Genomic DNA, 21,505 nt, shown 5'->3' on the forward strand with positions numbered 1-21,505 from the left:
GAGCGACTGATTCTAGATCCCCTGGGGCATGACGAAGAAGGTTTCATTGTCTGGATAGAGGTTTTATCGCACGACTTTTATCAGATGTTGCCAAAATTCGCTTAACGATGCCAATAATAACAAGTACTGTCCTCCACTATTGGTAAGAGCAAAGAAAACGTAGACAAGGTAGAATAACAGCAAAAAAACTAAAGTCTGTAACCTACCGAATTGGATGACTGCCACTTGGATAACGTCGTTATGGTTCATCATCAATGATGGATGAATGTGCCTTTCAAATTTGTTGTTTTATGTTTATGTATTTCACCTGGGAGTATCTTTAAGCGGTTTCCCATATTGCTAATTTCTGCTAAAGTTTCTAATGTGGGTTCTTCATCCAAATGTTCATCATACGACATGCTTGACATTGTGTTTCGGTTTTGATTTTACACGACCAGATATTTGATTTTAGTGGTCTTTGTTTCAAAACTTTTTAAGGAAGCACAGCCTTGTTGCCAGAAATCATGGACTTTCGACAAGTTTGAGCATATTTAAGCATATTAAAAATTGTAATATTTTTGAGATTTTACTTTTTGGAAACATTTTTAAAAAACTGAAAATAAATTGAATTTAATTTTGCATACGCAATCATCTTTTATCTTAAAAAAATACAAAATCCTAAAGCCAAAAGGTTAGTATATCTATTTCATGTGAATCACAATATATATTCGTAGAAACCAACTCAACTCAGTAGGAACAATTGGATTTATGAATTTGATTTCATAAACACTCGCTGTTGCGGAGCAAGGTTTCATATACCTTAGTCTCATCCTTGATGATTTGGTTCCTTTTCGTCTCTAACAAACCTCACTTACCTATATACATTTTCTATTGATGATCCTCTTTTTTAATTGATACCAGTTAATCTGGTAGAAATCAAAAATTCATCGTCCTTTTGATCCTATCGAGTAAAGCAGTCACGCGGTCAGTTCGCCAATATTTGAAACTTTGACGACTGACTCAATCGTCGTGGTAAATGAGGAGAGAATATGCAAAAAGATATAGATTTAATGAAAGTCATAACAAGTTACTTTATGAAAACATAGTCCATATGCTTCGTTCATTCACTTTTTCATCTCGTAGGTTGTAAAGTTGTCTTTAAATGAGTAATAAAACAATTAAGTAATTCAATCATCCAGAATTTCATCATCGTCATCCAAGTATTGACTGCCTGGTTTTTGTGAAGAGTTAAACGATTGTGTCATCATCAATTGTGTACTTTTTTCAGCAGGCTTGTTTACGCGCTTTCCCTGTGTGCGTCCTGATGTCTTTTTTGGCGTATTGGTTTTTGCAGGCGTCCTTTTGGTGCTTGCTGACTTTTGAAACATACTGCCGGGAAGATTACGTGTTTTGGTTGTTTTAGGTGGTTGACTTGATGGCTCGGCATGATTCAATTCTTGAAAATCGTCTTTTTCTTCGTTTTCTTCTAATCGTACCGGGGAGCCACTTGTCTTATCTTCATCCATGTCTGGGGAAGTAACTCGAAAACTAGTAGAAGCAGGTGTAGCCATTGATTCGTATTCTTTTCGTTTCGAGGTTGAGAGCTGGGGAATATTTTTCACCAAAGTCTTAATTTCCTCTTCTAAATTCTCTTCCGTAACACGCTTTTTCACCAGCAAATTGATTTGTTTACTCAAATGATCTTCCACGCATCTGATAGATAGTGATTAGTATAATTCTGCAACGAAAATTCCCATAGTCTTACTCTTTAATAGCATCTTTGTCGTCTTTTTCCACAAAATTAATCACCGCTTGACCAAGGACATTTCCGGGTAGACACTCTAGCTGATTCTTTTTCAAATATTCATTCACCAATGACTCAACTCTCAGTGCATTTATTTTTCCGTCTTCACCAACATTATCCACAACTTCGTTATTCTTCTTGGTTCCTACAATTATGTTAGTTCACAAACATCCGTTTGTATAAACATACTCGTATATTTTCGTTTTAGGTGAAATAGAACCACATCAGTGGCATTGGCAACTCGTCCGACAAACCGATTGGAAAATCTCTGAGGATTTTCGGTTTGATAGCCACCGGTGTAATCAACCCTCAATCGAATTAAAGGTAACGGATGCTTCTCATTCAAAACGGCAGGGTCATCTCCCTGAGCTTCAAGCCACTGTTGGTTTGCTTCTTCGATTGCCTCCTCTACTTGACTGATGAGATACGTGAGTACTTCTCGCTTATTGTCGACCATGGGAGGAATGCTTTGGACTTCAGATAATACAATATCTTTCATAACGAAAGGACGAACCGTACGAAGACGAATCTTCTCCATAAAGAAATCTCTCCCGGTAATATGCAAAATACCGCAATGTTTTGGAACAGTTTCACCAGGACTGAGAGATGTGGCTACCGAAGATCCAGGTTGGACGACTGTGAATTTCTGCATTGGGTTGTATGTTCCATCAATGATACATTCGTGTTCATGTCCCCATAACACGAAATCGTAAAAGTCTTGAATAAAACTTTCAGGTAAATAACTTGTTTCTGTATGTGCAGCACTTCATTCGGGTTAGCAAACCAACAAAACAACAACAAAAAGTATAACTTACTGGTTTTGGTGGACTACTAGCAAGTTGAACCATTCCTCTTGATACAGATCTGGTCGTAAGAATTTTACTTTATTTTCGCGGAACGAATGATATAAGCGTTGGTCCCGAACATTAGAAAGTCCATATAAGGCAAGTTTTGTAGATCCCTTTTGTAAAAGGATCGGGCTAATCGTGATGTTGTCATTTTCGGGAACACGTCCGAAGTAATTGACGAGTCCTGTAACTTGTAAAATGTCTAGCGCACTATATCTGCCATCTCCGGAAGGATCATCGTGATTTCCGTGAATTGAAAATACAGGTATGGCAACATTTATATTTGGATCTTGATAATTTACACTGCATATCGCTGTATCACCAGTTGTTACAGAAGTGTCGCTCAACAATTCAAGTTCACAAGGCTTATCTCCTAAACAATTCAATCTCAAAGAACGTAAGGCCTGGTAAAAAGCTTTCCTTGAAGGTCTGTTGTCGTGAAAAATGTCTCCTCCCAAAAGTACCATGTCAACCTGCACACATTAGATACAAAGTGTACCAGAAAATAATTTTAGAAACTTACCTCCTTTTCACGAGCAATTGTAAGAATTTCATCGAATGATACGAATGAATCATTCCCACGGACTGGATCCTTTTCTGCATACCCTACATGATTGTCTGAGGCGATTAATATACGAATTGTGTTACTTTCTTGATCATTGAAAGGCGCATTTTGTCTCTCATTTGTCATAATTGCGGTCGAAATTGACACAGAGTTCCATACGTTTAGCTTATTTATTAAAAAATATTTATTGACGCGTATGGTTCGCGTCTTGTTAATGGAACATGGAATATCTAAAACTCAATGTACAGCTTATAGCGTAATAAAGCGTTAATCGGTTATAGTATTTAACGATACACTGGATTGTTTACTTATTTTATTGTTAATAAACAGAAAGTAAATAGACGAGAAAAAAGTGAAGTTTTTGTCGTATAACAAACCAGTAATTGGTAAGAATCATTGTAAAGATCCTTAATTAAGATATTCGAACAGTGAAAATTTAAGTATATGATTCAAATTTCTTCTTGCTAATTTACTATTCATAATTGCAGTTAGGTAGTTTAGGCTGAACTGAATTTACATCAATTTCTTTTTATATTTATACTTTGAAAGATTTGGTCTAAAAAGTAGTACAGAGGACCAAGTCAAGCTAAGATATGTTAGATGCTGAAAAATGTAGATATTGCTAAGTTTGATCCATAGTCGCTCTTACAATAACTCTTTGTTTTTATTACGAAAAGAGTCAATAACAGAGTTTATACTGGTCCAAAGGAAGGTCCTGTTAAGACTCTATTTATTAGCATCCTTTAGCGAACCAACCTGTTTAGCATCGCAGCGACTACTGGAAAACAAGAGAAAATGAAGTATATATATGGAACAGCAGGATTTCGCGCTGAGTATGTTCATTTTAAAAATGAATCTGACAATATACTAGTGCTTCCTTGCTTTATGCTGCAATTATTGGTTCAACAGCTGCAGCCGCACTTCGAAGCATGGAATTAGAAGGAAAAACAGTGGGAGGTACATAATGATTTTGGGAAAGGTTTTTTTATTAACTACATTCAGTCATTATTACGGCCTCTCACAATCCCGTCAGCGATAATGGTGTTAAAATTATAGACGCTGATGGAGGAATGCTATCCATGGCTTGGGAAGAGAAATGTACAAACTTAGCCAATGTTTCCTCTAAAAGTGAGTTAGATATTTTGATTAAAGAATACCTTGTTCCTTCTACTTGTCAAGCAAGTGTAGTGATTGGCATGGATACCAGACCTTCTTCTCCGCGTCTGTCGGAACTCTCAAAAGTCATTCTCGATGAACTTTCTGCTTCTTATAAAGACTATGGGTTTGTTACTACTCCTCAGCTTCATTGGATTGTTAGGTTGATTAACCAGAATTCAACATATTCGATTCCTTCCAACCCTCCTCCTCTTGTTTTATATTATGATTCACTCTGCAACGCTTATATAAATATATTTTCCAGCTTCACCGTTCATCACCGTCCGACACTTACTGTGGATTGTGCGAATGGTGTTGGTTCTTTACCGCTCAAGGAGCTGTCCAAGCGATTAAGGGATTGTATCGATCTTCGTCTAACTAATAATGATCATTTAGCGTCAAAATATCTAAACAAAGACTGTGGAGCTGACTATGTGAAAACAACCCAATCACCGCCGGTGAATTTGTTGGATAAAATGGTTCCTAATCAATTGTACGCTTCTATTGATGGCGACGCTGACCGCATCATCTTTTACTTTGTAGACAAAAACAAGAAGTTTCACTTGCTTGACGGTGACAGAATAAGTATTCTCCTGGTTTCTTTCCTGAAAATTCTCGTACAAAAATCCAGACTACCCCTTAGCATCGGAGTAATCCAAACCGCATATGCAAATGGTTCTTCCACCGCTTATCTTAAAAAATTAGGAATCCCAATTATTTGTACAAGTACTGGTGTCAAACACCTCCATCATGCAGCCAAAAATTTCGACATTGGCGTCTACTTTGAAGCGAATGGACATGGAACTGTACTCTTTAGTCAAGGTTGTTTACACAAGCTACATAATCCTTCCACCGAGCAATCAAATACTGAAACAGCTGCAATTGATGCACTCTTGCAACTATCTCAATTAATCAACCAAGCAATTGGAGACGCACTTAGTGACATGTTGGCTGTGCTCAGCGTTTTAGGAAGTCTACTTTGGGACGCTACAGGTTGGTTGAGTATGTATGACGACCTACCGAATAAACTTGTAAAAGTAAAGGTTGCGGATCGCTCCGTCTTTGTTACTACCGTAAGTATTTCATGGATTCTACAAATTAACCTCAATAACAGGATGCAGAGCGCCGTTTAGTTAAGCCTGTCGGTTTACAAGAAAAGATTGATAATCTCGTTGCTAGCTATGAAGACAGCAGATCTTTTGTTCGAGCATCCGGTACTGAAGATGCCGTACGGTAAGTGATGACCTATTCTCTCTCACCTCTGAATAATGTTGCTAACTAACATCCAGTGTATATGCAGAGGCAAAAACTCCAAAGTCTGCAGCGGAGCTTAGTGCTAAGGTTTGCGGTTTGCTTCAATAAAGCATTTCTAATGGAGAACCGTTTCAATCTTTTTATTTTCATTACTCTGTAAAGCATTCTAAACTTTTTATCCGGCGACTTTGCTCTATTCAGCATGCACGTCATTCCTGAAATTACTAGCTTAATCCTATTCATTATTACTTTATTTTTCTGCTTTAGAAATACATAAATTAATTTATTTGGCTTATACGGCCTACTAGTATAGTATGGAAATACCAACCTAATAACCCCTATTACTAACAACTAGCTAAATTTTAAATAATAAAAGGACATATGTATGAATTACATTTGTTTTCTGTAAAAGTTAGTAAGCATGTAAAAAAAAGGTATATAGGGTTTTTGGGAATTCATGACAAATCAGCATTAAAGGGTCTGTTGTTCAGCACAGACAAAAGCCTAAGCGTGGTGCATGTATTAGACAAAATATCATCATTTGTATGAATTCTTATATAAACCTTGCCTGGTTTATCTTACCTATACATTTCCATGAAGGAGTACTGGTGTTAAAGGATTAAAGAAATTTGGCCCTATAAGAACTAAACTGTGACTGTTTATTTCATAAACACGAGGAAAAAATAGAGTTTGTTTACCTTTCAGAGGAATATAACAGAATATTTATTCTATACTTAATAGTTTTACGGATACAGCTCTGGTTTTATAGCTTGAGTTCATTTCATAACATTACTTCAAATAAGGGAACAACTAGTGCATAGCAACAATAAAAGACTAAAGCTTAACATTTGCAGCCACTTCTAAATAGCATACTGTATTCTAGTATACACAACGCTTGCATGAAGCTTCAGTAGATTGCTGTCCGACTAAAGACACTACACAATCAAATTTCCCATTAAGAATTTTATAACTGTCAGCTCAAGGAGCGAGGTATCTGTATTCAGTTTTAAGCGGTTTTCTGCATCACTGAACTCTTCTTCGGTAAACAAGCCGTCCTTAAATCGAGTATTTGTCATTGTACGTACGACATCTTTGCTGAATTCTGGATGTCCCTGAAAGGAAAGAACCTGCCGTCCTTTTAAAAAGGATTGACCTGCACATGTTTTAGTACTACCTAACAACTCAAAGCCATTGGGAACTTCCGAGACAATATCTTTATGCATCTGATTGATAATTAGAGAGTCTTTAGAGAAAACCCTTTTTCCAATTTCCGTTAGCTGAAGTTCGTAAGGTGCAATTTCCCATCCGTTTGGATTGACGACAACGGATGAACCAAAAGCTCTTCCTATAATCTGATGGCCAAAGCAAATTCCTAGCACTTTAATATTTTGGTAATTGTCAATGATGTTTTTCATAAATTCGGTAAGCTTTTTAATCCAAGGAATATCGTCACCAGCGCAAAACTTTGAACCGGTGATAGCTATAGCATCAAGTTCGCGAAGCTCTTCTTCACTAGGATAGATATCTTCTTTATAAACGTTATAGGTAGAAAAGCAAAAATCTATGGAGGAATCATAGCAAGCTGCAGCTCTTGTAAACATGTTTTTGAACATGTCTGCATAATCGCCATAGTTATGTCTGACGGGAGCCATTGGTAAATCAGCATTGAAAATTGCTAATCTGTACTTCATTTTCATTAATTTAGAGATATCACAGCTGTATATAGCAATATCACTGGATAAATTAGGCCTGTATGGTCTAAAAACCTGGTTGATCGTAGATGATGTATATAGGGGAATAGATTTCTTTTAGCCAAGAGTTTTGAGATACTTCAATAAATAAGTGATCGTACATAGTTAATCTCTTAATTTAATTGTTTTGTTGAATATGATGGAATAATGGATATAACTGTACCATCACATTAATTTTTTATTGAGAAAATCCTGTAGTTATTCCCACCAAGCTTTTTGTTGAAAAATATCGTCGCCAAGATTATGGTTTATGCTCGTAGGTTGAGTTTGATCATTTAAAAACCATTGAGATTCAGATATACCAAGAGAATTGGTATCATTCCTGTTCTGAAATCCCGGATTGTCACAATTGTAATGATTTGTCCTTCTAGACTCTGGAAAATTAACAGTCTCCGGTGGAGCCAGTAATAGTAATTTTGAGGCAGGTTCCTGTTTTCTAAATGTTTTAATAAGACGAGAAATTAGCAGGTAAATAGAGTAAATAAAGCATATAAATAACAAGACAATAAGTCCATAGTTTTTGATATTTAAGGTGAGAGAACGCCCAATTTTAATAGTCTGAATAAAGTTTATAGGGTACATGTACTTATAACAGATTACAGATGCAATTATAATCATCAAAACATATTTTGGAGAGAAAGGTCGCAGTTTAAAGGCTGAAAGTATAAGTTTCAAACATTTATAGACCAAAAATATGCCTAACATGAATATACCGCTTGCTGACTTTGCGAGACCTGCTAGCGAGAAGTCTGTAAACTTTTTTATAACTTTAATAAAAGAATCAAACTTGCTAAAAATTTCAAATTGGCTGTTATTGAGGTCAAACATTTCTGTTTTCCATTGCGAGATCTGTTCTTGCTGGGCCAACTAGAAGAAATTAGCAAAATATTATCATTAAATAAGTCTCATCTTCCTTACAGAATGTTTCATAAAAGAATCATGTAAAGAGCCCAATTCTTTATCTAGATATATCATTTTGTTTGTTAAAGTAGAAAATTGATTCAAAAATTGAGTAACCTCTTTTCCCAAGGCTGATTGAAGTGTATTTTCAGTATCCCTCAAAACTAAGGACAACATTTCATGATAGTCAGTATGAAATTCTGAAGTTTCTTCTTTTAATAGTTTTAAGACGTTATCATTTTGTGCTAGTGCTCTTCCTTGAAACTGTTCATTCAAAGCCTCACGGTCTTCATAAGCTTGTGTTAAAAGTTCATGGACTATCATTTTCATGGAACCAAGCCTTTGGGTTAATTCAGAAGACTGTGCCAACGACTCCTTTTGCTTTAAAGCTATTTGGTTCTGGTCGCTTTTCCAATTGACTAGATTTAATTTTTCATTTTCCAGCAACAAATCCATTTGCTCTGTTCTGTCTTGAAACAAAGAAATCATTTTCTGATTTTCAAGTATAGTTTCATACTTAAAATCGCTAGAAATTGTTTGGAAGTATTGGAATTCAGATTTCAGCAGCTCTAATAGATCTTTCTGGATCAACGTTATATTTCTATTAACTTCAATAGATATTCCTACGTTGTTAGTTTTATAAATTAAAAAACCAATACCTTTATCAAATTCCAATCGTGCTAATTTACATAAATGAGATATATCATGGTAATGGCTGGCGAAAGATATCCACCATGAGGATACAGATTCAAGCTGTTTCAAACATGATGATTGTGATTCTCTTTTACATTCGAAGGGAACTGAAATCTGTGCATGCTCAAGATCACATATTGTTAAACGAATTGCGTAGTCAATACGATCGTCCATTGAGAGTTCGGTACTTATAACCTCGCATGCAGACATTAAAGAAAATGCAGTAGCTTGATAACAAGTCGGTTTTCTAGATAAAGTTTGATACACGCTAGCCAAAGAATCGAATTCTGTAAGGCTTTTCGAAAATGCAACATCTGGGAATCTCAGGACGGATTTCGAGTCATGATTAGCCAATGTCTGATGAATTAAAGAGCCAAAGTAAATTAAAATCAGTTTAAAGGACCTCAATCGCATTTGGAAAACTAAGAGGATATTGGTGAAAGCCAAATATAGCGACGCGACGCGTCGGTATAGGAAACAATGGTAAACTATAAGACTAGATGATTTCCAAAGACAAAAAGAAAGGATAATTAAGAAGGAACATTAGAAACTAACCAAGAATGTAATTCTTCAGGAAAAATCACCGCGTATCGTACATCGTTCAAAATCTTGTCGGTATAAGTATCAGGCCTTTTCGGGTTAACATTTCTAGACCTGCAAAGGTTTTGGAAATTATATAGTCTGTCTTCTAAGGAACGATTCCTTAGGATCTGGAATTCCCGAAAGAGCTTTTCTAAATCTCTCTCCGAGTAACGAGGAATACTTAATATTGGTGACTTCCTATATTTTCTTTTGAACTCAGGCCATAAGAGTGTGTTTGGTAAACTCTGCAAGAGTCCCCAAAAACTTGATAAGGATGATACTTTTGGCGCGCCAACTGGTTTCGATGCAATAGCAGACTTACAATAATCTTCAAAAACTTGACGACGTTCTTGTCCGGAACCCAAAACTAGAAAACGTTCATCATCTAGTAGTTTTGGATAAGTAAATTCCCAGGTCCGATAAACGTCCACATCCTTATCCTTCAAAAGTTCCCTGAAAATTTGAACGGCGGTTTCGTGATCAACTACAGGCTCTTCTTTTTCTGATAAAGATGTATTTTCTTGATTTTTTCCTTCTAGTTCCTGAAGTTGAAACAGTAAATCTTCTTCGCCAAACTCAATATTTTCATTTTCGTCATTATCGCTCTGATCGTCTTCTTCAGGTTCAGTTTCGATAACTTCTTCTTCAACAGAATCCGCTTCCTCGTCTTCATCTTCAGAAGGACTCATTGCCAATTGAGGGCTTCCAGGATGCTCATTTAGTCCACCCTCACCATCATTATTTTCGTCACCAGCGGTCAATTCAGTGGCATTCGCTTGAAATTCCTTCTTCAATTTTCGTTTTGGTAACCCTAAAGTTGAAATGATACTCAAGAGTTCCTGTGGGGGCATCCAAGTCGATTCATGAGTCTCTGTATTATGAAAGAAAAATCGATTTCTTTTCGTCGTAACAATCACCCATATATCAGAACCTGGTATTAATTTTCTTTAGGATGTCAGTGAAAGTGTTTTCATATAAAGCATCCTAGTCCGTCCCACTTACTTATACTTTGGTCTATCAAATGATTGTTTTCGATGTTCACGATCAACCTTGCGTTTTTCATCATTATTTTCGGCTACCGGTGTTTCCGTTAAAGTGTTTATATCTTCTTGTTTCAAATGAATAGAACCAGAGGCTTTTCCTTGTTCATCAGGCCAGGCAGGACGTTTGTAAGTACTTTTTTTTAGCTCAGCATTCCAGTAATAAGGAATTCCATTTGGTGCTACTCTCTGTTAACATATATACTCTAAAAATATGAATACATACCTCTATGTTCTGTCCATCCAGGGGGCAATGATCCCTCCATTCTATGTTTAGGTGTTCATTCAGATGTAGGCAGAGGGTGAAAAATGAAACATCATGGTGTTAACCAAACTGACCCATAAAAGCTAGTTGAATCAATAAGAAAATTTCATTCAATATCAATGAAATACTTTAACAGCCTTTCGCTTCAAAGTTAGCAGACGTCCGTATGTACTGATTTTGTCCTTTTCCTATGACTTCCTGGTGTCTTACTTCTTAGATTAGTTACCCATTGAGTACCAGGAAAGCTCAGCATAGGTCTGAGCTTTCCTCATGATCCTCATATAAAAGTAGAATCCATTTTGCATTTTTGTTTACTAGTGTGTTGTACCACACTCAGTATTCTTATAAAAAGTGTATTACCAATCGTTATACTGTTTACTGAGATACACTGCATACTATACGAATTCCTAATGTGGATGAAATGAAGAATCTTTAGAAACTTCACGTTAGCCAAACTCATCATGTCTAGAAGTTACGATTCTCGTACTACCATTTTCTCACCTGAAGGACGTCTGTATCAAGTAGAATACGCCTTAGAAGCCATCAATCATGCTGGTGTTGCTTTAGGAATTGTTGCTAAGGATGGTATCGTTTTAGCAGCTGAAAAGAAGGTTACGAGCAAGTTGCTCGAACAAGAGGAATCGGCAGAAAAGCTGTATCATATTGGAGACAACATGGTTTGCGCTGTAGCTGGTCTTACTGCAGACGCCAATATCTTAATTAACTATGCTAGAAGAGTGGGTCAGCAGTATCTACAAACATTTAACGAAGAAATGCCTTGTGAACAGTTGGTGCGTCGTGTTTGCGACTTAAAGCAGGGATACACTCAATATGGCGGGTTGCGTCCTTTTGGTGTCTCCTTTTTGTATGCTGGATGGGATCATATTCATGGTTATCAGCTATTCCAATCTAATCCGTCTGGTAATTACGGAAACTGGCAAGCAAACAGTATCGGTGGAAACAGCACAAGCATCCAAAGCTTAATGCGTCAGGAATATAAAGAAGATATTAATTTGGAAGAGGCCTGTGCATTGGCTGTAAAGTTCTTAGGCAAGACCCTTGACAATAACTCCCTTACAGATGAAAAAATTGAATTTGCAACCATTTCCATGGATGATGAAAGAAAGCGAATGGTCTGCAATATTCTTAGACCCAAGGAAATCAACGAAGTTCTTACAAAGTATCAGCCCGATGCTCAATCTCAATCTCAGCATGCATGAGTTACTTCCTATTTTAAGCCCTATATTTTGTATTCGCTTATGATTTAGTTTAGAGATAAGTGCATGCCACGCCTGATGTCCTTTCTCGTTTATGCCTTTAGCTAAATTCCCTTTTCATGAAGGTTATTAATAACACTCCACACATCTTTTTCTTCCGTTCTTTTCTACTTTTGGTGACTTATGGATATTCTAGATTTTATTAGTTCTCATTCTCACTGAATTACTCAGAATGGATTTCTCATATCAAAAAGTAATTTTATACAAGGAGTATCCGTTTTGTACTTTATCTACATTACCCTATAACCATACAAGATTGAATTCTCCTGAAAGAGTGGACAATTTCGTTTGTTTGTATTAGAATGATTATCATGAAATCCGACTTTTTAACTAATCATTTCTTCATCGATATTTTACTTGCACGTAGTTTTTCGCGATCTTTAAATACCTCACATCACTGTAGAGTTTTACTAAACTATAAAAAAAACTCCATTTTGTAATCGTTATTAGACATGTTCTGTTTGGCGTCTTCATACTCCTTCAACGTCCACTTAGCAATATCTAATTCACATCGTTTTCGAGCCAGATTTGCTTGGATAGACTGCTTTATTAGCTTCAAATCATGCGTCAATTGATCATATAATATCGGCATTGCCTCTTTGCTTCCATTAATCTGTTTGGTCATTTGTGCTATTTTTGCAAGAGTCATATGGTAATTTTGTCGAAGATACTCATAATCCTTTAGCTCCACTTTCCCGGGAACAATTTCTTTGGGCCTTAAACATTCATCAACCTGTTGAGATGCTCGCTCTTCATACTCTTTCTGCCGATAAAGTTCAGCGTCCTTTGACAATGGGGAATTTTCTGGATCCAAGGTATCCTTTTTGAATAATTGATCATAATAATATGTCATAAAGCGTATGACTTCGATGGCACTGTTACGATATAAAGGCGGAGAAAGCACGCTCGCCATCTGCTCAATGAGCGTTTCACACTGGTCTCTAAGAGGTAATCTAAGTAGTAACCTTTTTATAATTAGTTTTTCGATTCATCATATTAAATATGTATGCTTACTCTGAAACGATGTTAAGGACTACATCCAAAATTCGCAAATTTTGCTGCGGTAGCTCTTGTAAACAACTTTGAATCTGTTGCAACGATACCTTCAAATCATATGAAAAACCTATTATGTTAACAAGTCGAATTGCAAAACTGTTCGCACCTATGTATCCATTATTACTCAAACGTTGAATGAACATTGAGGGTAATAAAGAACCATACTTTCTGACAACGAAAAGCTTCAAATACTTCCAAAATAATAAGTATATTTGTGCTTCCGGAAGCTTTTGTATACGCTTAAATTCCGGTGATTCTTTAAGGATGTCCTCTAGCAAAATATCAAGTTGCTGACCTTCGAAAGGTGAAATTCCTTTCAAAATTGTGCCATAATCTATTATATAGTCAGTCTTTGCAACATTTTCGTTCAAATATATGTGACACATATAGCAGCTAATCTTACCTGTCATCCCCAAAAATATTGATTTAAAGCTTTTCAAAGTTTCAAGAATTGTTTTAAATGAACCATTAGTAGGAAACCTTACGGTGTAATTGCTCAACGACTTTCTGGGATTGAAGTTTGTGTCAGTATTGCCATGCTTTTGTGACGGAAGTGTTGAACAAGATTTGGAATATCCCTTCGTTCCGTATGTTCCTTTTAAAGCTGATGCCCATTTAATGGGACTAGATGGACGTCCTCCCAAAGATAGCCTTCCTTTCTTGGGACTGCGTTTGGAGAGCAGTAGATATTGAAGAATGTTTTCATAAAGATCGTATTGTGAAAAACAACGATTAGAAAAAGGACTTGAAAGCATACGCTTAATTGAAATTAAATATTCGGAAATATTTTCCTCAATACTCTCTTCAGATACGAATAATTTTGAAGGCAAGTCAAAACTCAACCATGTCAAGGCTTCCACTATAAATCCTTCGTTCTGCCTGTGGATATTCAAAACAACATTACCCTCACAGAGAAGGTGCTCAGCATTACAGGAATTTTGTTCATCATTACAAACGCATATAATTGAAGTCCGATATTTTTCTTTTTCGTAGGATGCCGGTGTAAAGCAACTGTAAAAAATAGTAAAATCATTAAAACAGCGACTAGTCACACGCATTTCCTGACTTTTTCGAAATGCTAAAGCTTGCTGAAAAGAACGTAAAAAAATTTCAAGGGAATGTTTACCATTCGTTAAAACAAATTTAATAAGAGGAAATTCCCTAAAAAATGGGAATGTGGATGCAGATTTGGATATAAGCCATATTGTACAGTCTTCATCAATGCCTCTCGTCAACTCAATGTTATCATTAAAATTCCAAGCGACGTATTGTGCACTCTTCTCTCTCGAAAATGACTTTGGTAATACGAATGTTTGTTTCAGTTCCACAATTACATCAGCCAAGGAAGCTTTTGAATGTCTTTTAAGCAGACATATGCAATCTGTGAAAAGCAAAATGGTATACGGAACGAGCGAAAGCTGTCCACTCTTCCAAATTTCTCGATTAACATCAATACAGTCGAGTAAATCTCGGGAGTTTGATATCAAGTTCGGGGCAAGATTTGGAATTATATATTGAAGGCCGGCAAAAATTTTAGATCGCTCTTCGGCATCAACGACAGGCATCTCAGCAATGTTATGAACAGTCTCCATTGCTCGTACGTAAGTTTGCTGGGGAGGACCATCAAGAGTAAGCGTGATAATTTGTTCCAAAAAAAGGAAATAACGTGGGATCCTTTGGACAGGCTCCATAATTAGCTGGCTGAGGCTTACATTGCGATTTTCTTTTATTTTGATTCTGTCAATGAAGTCCAGAAACTTTGGGTTTTTTGAAGCGGTATTTAATACTTCACCAAAGTCATTACTTTGTTCAAGATAACGAGGATAATGCTGTGCGAACACCTGGAAATGGTTCCACAGACACGTTGCCATCCTTAAATCAAAATCATCAGTTATATCGTCTGCAGAATCAGTGTCTTCGTCTAATTCAGCCATGATTGCTTCAATTTCATCCAAAAAGGTTGAATTTATCTGTATCAGCTTTGCTAAATTTGGAGGAAACAGTGTATTTATTTCATACAATCCTATTAGCTTCTTTGACGACTTTGCTGAAGTTCGCAACGGTAAAACATAATCGTTTAATAAATGTCTCAGACGTGTAACATAAGTACTCTCTGTACGCATCAATTCAAATAGAAGATTTTTCTTTTTCCAAACTGATGACATATTACCAGCCGCAGAACCAGAGGCGATACTCGGAGTAGGACTGTTAACTTTCCTGTGATCCTTCTCACTTACATAGTGATTTCCTAAGAAAGAGCGCCATGGCTTTGTAGAAGGATCTGCCCACCAACAATCATTCGTGATACCTTCCATTAGGACGTCAACAGTAAATTCATAAAATCCAGTGGTGGGCCCAATTGATAATAACTCATGAACTAACGCATCAGATTGAAACACATCAATAGTGGAAAAAATATACTCTGCATATTCTGGATCAATGGAAGCCTCCAACCAATTTTCTTCTATGTATATTGAGACTGAGTCAGTACATAGGAATTCATATGCACAAAGGGTTGCTTCTCTATACCAGTCCTGGAAATCTAAATGAAGTCCAAGTACTTCTAAAAATTCATCTAGTTTTGAAGGAAAGGAGTATGGAATTATATATGTATCCGGACCTAACTTTGATAACGCAAAAACCGCTAGCGTGCTGTCTTCAAATTTAGCAAAAGCTAAGAGGATAATCCCAATATGCGGATGCACAAAAGTACAAAACGAAAGCTGCTCCTGAAAAGATGGATTTTGTGATGCTAGGTTTCTGAAAATCCAAAGTCCACCATACTGGATAGAATCAATTGTATCACGAACTGCAGGAGACATCATGCGCGTATAGATTAGGTGAAGATGATTAATTATAGTTATAGTATTTGTACAGTAAAACCAAAAGACCCAATCTGAACAAAAAAGAAACGAACGGACTTGTAATTGAATAGAAAACCAAAATCAAAAGTGAAATGATATAACCAAAAGGGATTTCACACCAAAATGAGAGAAGAACGCACTGGTTATCTTATGCTCATGTAGCTGTATCCAAAAATAATTAGAACAATAAATAGATTACAACGAAAGACGGTCTTGTCTTCGACTTTTCTATCTGTGGGCCAAGCTTATGATGTTATTGCAAGGATTGAATTTCTAAAAAAGAGGGAATTAGAAGTATTATGGAATTAATAAAGCACTTCAATCTTTACACGTCCAAAATGGTAGTATATTTTAAAGATTTGAACGATTACACAGAGGACTCATTCAAACAACAAGCAAAATTCTAAGAAATTTCTGTAACAAATAAGGAAATAAACCTCTGTAAACAAAGACTTTAGGAAAACCGGTGCCAACCTGGTGTCTCCTCTAATTCTGAGGTGTTGAGGACAAAGGTACACAACAGACACAAATACCTATTTGCTAGACAGATCTAAATATTGACGACGGTATTCTTGTATTCTTGTATTTTATTTGTAAAGCAATATTTATATTGGATAGAAAGCGGTAGGCGGAATTTCTACTGAAGGATTACCGTCCATCGTATCTGCAAAACACAGTTCACTGATTTCAATTATAAAAGACTAATCATCATATATTAGGTGTCGTTTAATGTTACAATATTTGGTATGGAAGAAGATTCAACAAGCAAGAAAATATCTCTAAAGTTTTCTGAACATGAAGAAGAGCCAGAATTTTCCCTTCTTGAATTAGACAAGGAGTTGCAGAATTTATTAGAACAAAATTCGGATGAACAGTATGGAACATTTGACATAGTACGACTTTTTATTTTTGTCTTACTGACAATCATTATAGAATTGTTTTGAAAGCAGGGTTGGACTCGAAATCTTCAGTTCTATGCACGAGTAATAATACATATTCTGTTCGTCAATTAATACAGTCAAACTCCTTGATGCTATTTCGGTCCTCTCATTCCTCAGAATGGACTTTGCAAGACACGAAATATAGTTACTTGGAAATAGAACACATCTATGGATCCATTACAATTGAAGACAAGATTTCCTATTGGGACGAAGATGCTCTCGAGGAGGTAAGCACAGATTTAGCAGGCTTTCAAGCTAATAGTCGAAAGCAGATTCCTTCGTCGATATCCTTCCAAGACTTTATTTGTCAAGTACCAGCTAGTGAAAATGAAATTAAAGCCTTTTTGGGATCAAATTTCATTATAATTAAAGATAATACTCTTTACAGACTTTCCCCCTCTTATATAATGACACTTATTGATTGGGTATTTGCAATAATGCACCAACTTCGTGCCGACTTTTCCGCTATTAGTATACAAGAGTTTAAAAAAACAGCTATTGCAGATCAATTTGACACCGATGCTGTAGTCGCGATTTTGTGGAGTATCTCAAGAACTCCTTTTTTGAGTCAGGTTGACACAGTCGTCATTGACAAAAGTCTGGTTTGCTTTTGGATAGGCCGGTTTATACTAGAAGATGTTATTACTACGGAAGTTTCTCACTTTCTGTCAAAATGGACAGAGAAACTTCCCGAGAGTTGTAAAGATTTTGTATCACTAGATCTCCTCAAGGTATTAACACTTTGCTTTCCTACAGCTAACAATCTAGGGATTTTATTTCTATGCAGCGCCCGACACGATACAGTATTTTTCTTCCTTACAGTTACCTCGAGACCCTACTCGCTGTTTTCAAGTTTTATTTCAAGCCAAATCTAAATGGTTATATGACGAAATATGGCCGTTTGTTGAGAATTTAGCGGTAGACAAGAGCAAAGTAGAAGCTTTGCTTTTAAAATATGGAAGAAAACAGGTTACAAAAAACGGTGTATATATAAATAGTAGAAGTACTTGGTAGTTCTGATTAGCATTTCTTTGCTTCACCAATACTTTTTGGCATAATAAAAATAAATGAATTCAAAACATTATAACATAAAAAAAAAGGTTTAAGCAAGAATAAATCATCGTGATGTAAAATTTAACCTTTTATATCCAGCTTTTGGGTTCCTTGAACAACTTCAGCAACCGCATCTGGATTTAAATTGTACTGGAAAATAACATCATCTCCCGAACGCCAGAGTCTCGTTTTCACCGTAGCTAGTGTCATTTTGGGCGTAACAACCACGTCTTTACATCGAATTTCTAGTTGACCATTCATATTCGGAACAAGCTGACTTAATTTACTTTGTGTGTAATCCATAATCTTTTGAACTCGAAGCATCGCATTCGCACTTAAACGAGTTGTTTCGCTTACTATAGATGGTAATTTTGAGTTCGGGCTTGGCTGAATCGAAAATCCAACCGTCGGGCTGTTCTTTGAAGGAACATCATCCACTAAAAGCAGTTTTCCTAACCAATAAGGCATTATTTTTTCCAACGCATCAGCATCATTCTCCATATTTCCTATGGTACAGCGAAAAATATCTTTTGAACTTCCTGCATCGCGAGATTCTTCACTGATAATAACAGTTACTTGATCCGACAAATCTAGTTGCGGTGTAAGTTCAGTAAATGGTTGCTTTAAAAATGTTGTTGCCTTCTCTTCTGGCTTCCTATTAACGTACTGCTCATGCAAGCGCTCGATTAAGTCGCTTACTGTTCTCATAGGTTTTTGCATTTGGGCAGCAGTAGGTACGGGGTTTGTGTTAAAACTAGAAGGGCTTGAATTAAGTTCGTTATCCACATTGTTCGCTTCAGATTTTAATGGGGGTGAGGCCGCATTAAGAATTGGATTCAGATTGATGGACTTGTTAAGCGGTAAATGCTCAGTTGGAGACCTGGGAGAGCCTAAAGATAGATTCCTTGAAGATTTGGATCTTCCAAATTTCTTCAACCGCCCTAAGAAAGACCCTTCACGTTTGGGCGAGTCTAATTCTTTCGTTTTTACAATCGTAGAGCCTTCATTTTGTGGTTTACTCGTAGGTATGGAAAAATAATCAGGAGCGTTCATCAAACTCTCTGTCTCAGCAGACGTATATATCGGATTATAAGAAGAAGGTTGAAAAGGAGACTGAGGCTGGGTATCGCTTAACTGATCCATAGCAAAGGAAGTCGGAGAAAACTCAAGACTAGCAGGAGTTAACGGTTCATTAGGAAACAACGCTGCAGATGGTCTAGGTCGCAGTTTTAAGGGTGAAAGAGCAACAGGCATTGTGACGGAGCTTCTGTTTTTCGATTTTTCTACTGTTTCTGATTGCTTTCGTACATTCGCTCTTATCATTTCAACATTTTTTCTGAATTCCGCATCTCGTTGAAGCTCAAAATAAATAAAGGGAGAAAACAGGTTCTTCAGAAGCCAAACACCTAAGTTGATACGTTTATCAATAAACTCGTCTGACTTAATCTGCAAACACTCATCTGCGTAAACTTCTGTATCCATATAATGATTTTCGTCAAGAGTCACCGCAAGAATTCCCAAGAAGCAATTTACCGAAGCCCATCTGGGTAACGTCTCTAACGTGTCAAGAGACTGAGCAACTTTATCAAAATTATCATTAGCAACAACATCCTCAATCTTTTTACAGCTTATTATATCCCATAAACACATTTTTCCAACCGTATCTTCTGTAAGTACCCGCCGCCGGTCGCTTAATAATCGACATCTCTCCAATCCAAGTCCACCCGTGATTGTATATTCAGGCTTTCTATTAACATCTAAATAATTCAGGCTTTCTGCAAATTGCAAATCATAATATATGTCCTCTGCGTCGTCGTGATAAAGAGTTGGGCATTCGCCGCTCCTTGTTTCGACAGAATGTCGTGAAGTACTTTGTGTCAGAGGAGGAAGGAGAGAAGGCGAAGCTATCGTTGAAGAAGCTGAATTATCAGATGAAAAAGATTTATCTTTCCACTGATGAATGGAACTGTCCGAAGCTGTACTCCAGATGAAAGACTGGCGGGCAATTAAATCAGAAACAGGAGAATCCTGTTTACATATAGCAGAACAGCTTTGATTGTTGCGTGTGTCTCGAATATCTGTACGAGTAATCAGTCCTGAGCGGTCACCGGCGTAAAACACTTTAAGGTCAGGATGCTCAGAAAACAAAGACCAAACACTATCAGAATGAGCCAAAAAAGAAAATAAGCATTTCTGAGCTCTTAAAGACCAAAGTTTAATAGTAGCATCCGAAGAGGCCGTAAGGATTGTTCTTCCATCTTCACTTATTAAAATATCTCGAACAGTATCAGTATGACCAACTAAATCAGTGATTCGCTTTTTAGAAACACAATCCCAAAGCTGTATATCTTTTTGAATACCTCCATTAGCGATAATGTTGTTGTTTGTAGCTAGTGAATACACACCACTCCGAGGACCGACAGTGATAGCACAATTGGGAGGTTGCTCAAAACGCACTACTTCTTGACCGACATTATAATCCCAGACAATTACGCGACTGTCGAGACCACCGGAAACTACCCATGGACTTTTACAATCCTTGGAAAGACTAAGACGTTTGACATAATCGTTGTGTTCACCAATCGTGGTCAAAGATGAAGGGCCAGAAACATGAGGCTTCCATAGCTTTACTGTCAAGTCGGACGAACAAGATATGACTAACACTAAATTAACGTCCACTCTGAGATCTTTGATAAATACTTACCACCTTGAGAATCAGAAGTAACAGCAATGTCATTTATCCACGAAGAATGAGCCTGTATTGAGGATAAAGGTACTGGCTTCTTAGCATAGTCTAAACCGACGTCCCAACGAAACAATTGTCCATCCCGGCCTCCGCTGTAAAGGGCACTGCTGACAGGTGCGGACCCCTTAGCTGAAAAGCAGCGCCCAAGTGCAAGGCAATTCACATTTAAGCGGTGACCTAATTTGTCTTCGTTCGAATCTAAAACATAACTGACTTTATAACGCTTTCGAGTAGTCATGTGTTAAATAGTGGACATAAATGTCGAAGCTTTAGAGATTTACCAGCGTTATTTTTATAATAATTGTATACCAAAGGAAAAATAGAAAAAATAATTCCTGGACTCTAAAAGGCTATAGCGACAATTCTCTAAAGAACGTATTTAAATACGGCTGCTTGGATCCAAAAGATGTAAAAATTACCTTGTGGATGCCACAGATTATAAAAAATTTGAAGTTTGCTGTATAATTATTGAAAACAGACTTCTTTGAATCTCGATGCGAGTAGACTTTCCTGTTTGATTAAAACTGTTTCGGATTCAATTCAAATTCAATATCGTGCACGCTATTCGAATGAAGCAATCCAAATTTCTTTCTTACAATGGGTTTTTAATCATACAATCCCTTTAGAAAAGCATTCATTAGACTTTACAGTAACGCTGAGATTAGCATTCGAGAAATAAATAATTCACGTAGTTTCCTACTCATTGCGTGCGTCTATAGACTTTTCAGAATA

At 36.7% G+C, this 21,505-nt stretch overlaps 9 protein-coding genes across 9 annotated transcripts; 3 read left to right on the forward strand and 6 right to left on the reverse strand.

Moving 5' to 3' along the window:
• Positions 1-592: 592 nt before the first annotated feature.
• Positions 593-3,404, reverse strand: SPOG_01556 (Rad32 nuclease). The gene is made up of 5 exons (XM_013170244.1): positions 3,155-3,404; positions 2,599-3,104; positions 1,973-2,547; positions 1,745-1,928; positions 593-1,692 (listed from the first exon to the last, which is right to left on the reverse strand). Exons 1-5 carry the CDS (start codon positions 3,320-3,322, stop codon positions 1,167-1,169), a joined length of 1,959 nt encoding a protein of 652 aa, XP_013025698.1. The 5' UTR covers positions 3,323-3,404; the 3' UTR covers positions 593-1,166.
• Positions 3,405-3,931: 527 nt separating this feature from the next.
• SPOG_01557 (N-acetylglucosamine-phosphate mutase) lies at positions 3,932-5,980 on the forward strand. Its single transcript, XM_013170245.1, has 5 exons — positions 3,932-4,029; positions 4,068-4,153; positions 4,199-5,424; positions 5,466-5,584; positions 5,641-5,980. The coding sequence occupies exons 1-5, from the start codon at positions 3,992-3,994 to the stop codon at positions 5,711-5,713; spliced, it is 1,542 nt and encodes a 513-aa protein (XP_013025699.1). The 5' UTR covers positions 3,932-3,991; the 3' UTR covers positions 5,714-5,980.
• Positions 5,981-6,540: 560 nt separating this feature from the next.
• Positions 6,541-7,296, reverse strand: SPOG_01558 (amidotransferase; the record flags this gene model as incomplete). The annotated part of the gene is made up of 2 exons (XM_013170246.1): positions 6,541-6,660; positions 6,691-7,296. 2 exons carry the CDS (start codon positions 7,294-7,296, stop codon positions 6,541-6,543), a joined length of 726 nt encoding a protein of 241 aa, XP_013025700.1.
• A 258-nt stretch (positions 7,297-7,554) lies between these two features.
• Positions 7,555-9,363, reverse strand: SPOG_01559 (nuclear membrane protein; the record flags this gene model as incomplete). Its single annotated transcript, XM_013170247.1, has 3 exons — positions 7,555-8,223; positions 8,275-8,879; positions 8,916-9,363. 3 exons carry the CDS (start codon positions 9,361-9,363, stop codon positions 7,555-7,557), a joined length of 1,722 nt encoding a protein of 573 aa, XP_013025701.1.
• A 116-nt stretch (positions 9,364-9,479) lies between these two features.
• Positions 9,480-10,837, reverse strand: SPOG_01560 (DNA replication protein Dre4; the record flags this gene model as incomplete). The annotated part of the gene is made up of 3 exons (XM_013170248.1): positions 9,480-10,476; positions 10,534-10,753; positions 10,798-10,837. 3 exons carry the CDS (start codon positions 10,835-10,837, stop codon positions 9,480-9,482), a joined length of 1,257 nt encoding a protein of 418 aa, XP_013025702.1.
• Positions 10,838-11,280: 443 nt separating this feature from the next.
• SPOG_01561 (20S proteasome component alpha 3) lies at positions 11,281-13,163 on the forward strand. The gene has a single exon (XM_013170249.1). The coding sequence runs from the start codon at positions 11,298-11,300 to the stop codon at positions 12,054-12,056; it is 759 nt and encodes a 252-aa protein (XP_013025703.1). The 5' UTR covers positions 11,281-11,297; the 3' UTR covers positions 12,057-13,163.
• SPOG_01562 (RhoGEF Gef2) lies at positions 12,292-16,595 on the reverse strand. Its single transcript, XM_013170250.1, has 4 exons — positions 13,573-16,595; positions 13,276-13,503; positions 13,128-13,236; positions 12,292-13,078 (listed from the first exon to the last, which is right to left on the reverse strand). Exons 1-4 carry the CDS (start codon positions 15,992-15,994, stop codon positions 12,529-12,531), a joined length of 3,309 nt encoding a protein of 1,102 aa, XP_013025704.1. The 5' UTR covers positions 15,995-16,595; the 3' UTR covers positions 12,292-12,528.
• Positions 16,528-18,096, forward strand: SPOG_01563 (DNA replication factor C complex subunit Dcc1). The gene is made up of 4 exons (XM_013170251.1): positions 16,528-16,907; positions 16,967-17,201; positions 17,247-17,705; positions 17,743-18,096. Exons 1-4 carry the CDS (start codon positions 16,780-16,782, stop codon positions 17,986-17,988), a joined length of 1,068 nt encoding a protein of 355 aa, XP_013025705.1. The 5' UTR covers positions 16,528-16,779; the 3' UTR covers positions 17,989-18,096.
• On the reverse strand, positions 16,660-21,503 carry SPOG_01564 (WDR48 family WD repeat protein). The gene is made up of 2 exons (XM_013170252.1): positions 20,732-21,503; positions 16,660-20,684 (listed from the first exon to the last, which is right to left on the reverse strand). The coding sequence occupies exons 1-2, from the start codon at positions 21,009-21,011 to the stop codon at positions 18,109-18,111; spliced, it is 2,856 nt and encodes a 951-aa protein (XP_013025706.1). The 5' UTR covers positions 21,012-21,503; the 3' UTR covers positions 16,660-18,108.
• Between the last annotated feature and the right edge of the window lie 2 nt (positions 21,504-21,505).

This window comes from Schizosaccharomyces cryophilus (assembly GCF_000004155.1).
Source record: "Schizosaccharomyces cryophilus OY26 unplaced genomic scaffold supercont4.8, whole genome shotgun sequence".
In the NCBI taxonomy this organism is placed as follows: domain Eukaryota; kingdom Fungi; phylum Ascomycota; class Schizosaccharomycetes; order Schizosaccharomycetales; family Schizosaccharomycetaceae; genus Schizosaccharomyces; species Schizosaccharomyces cryophilus.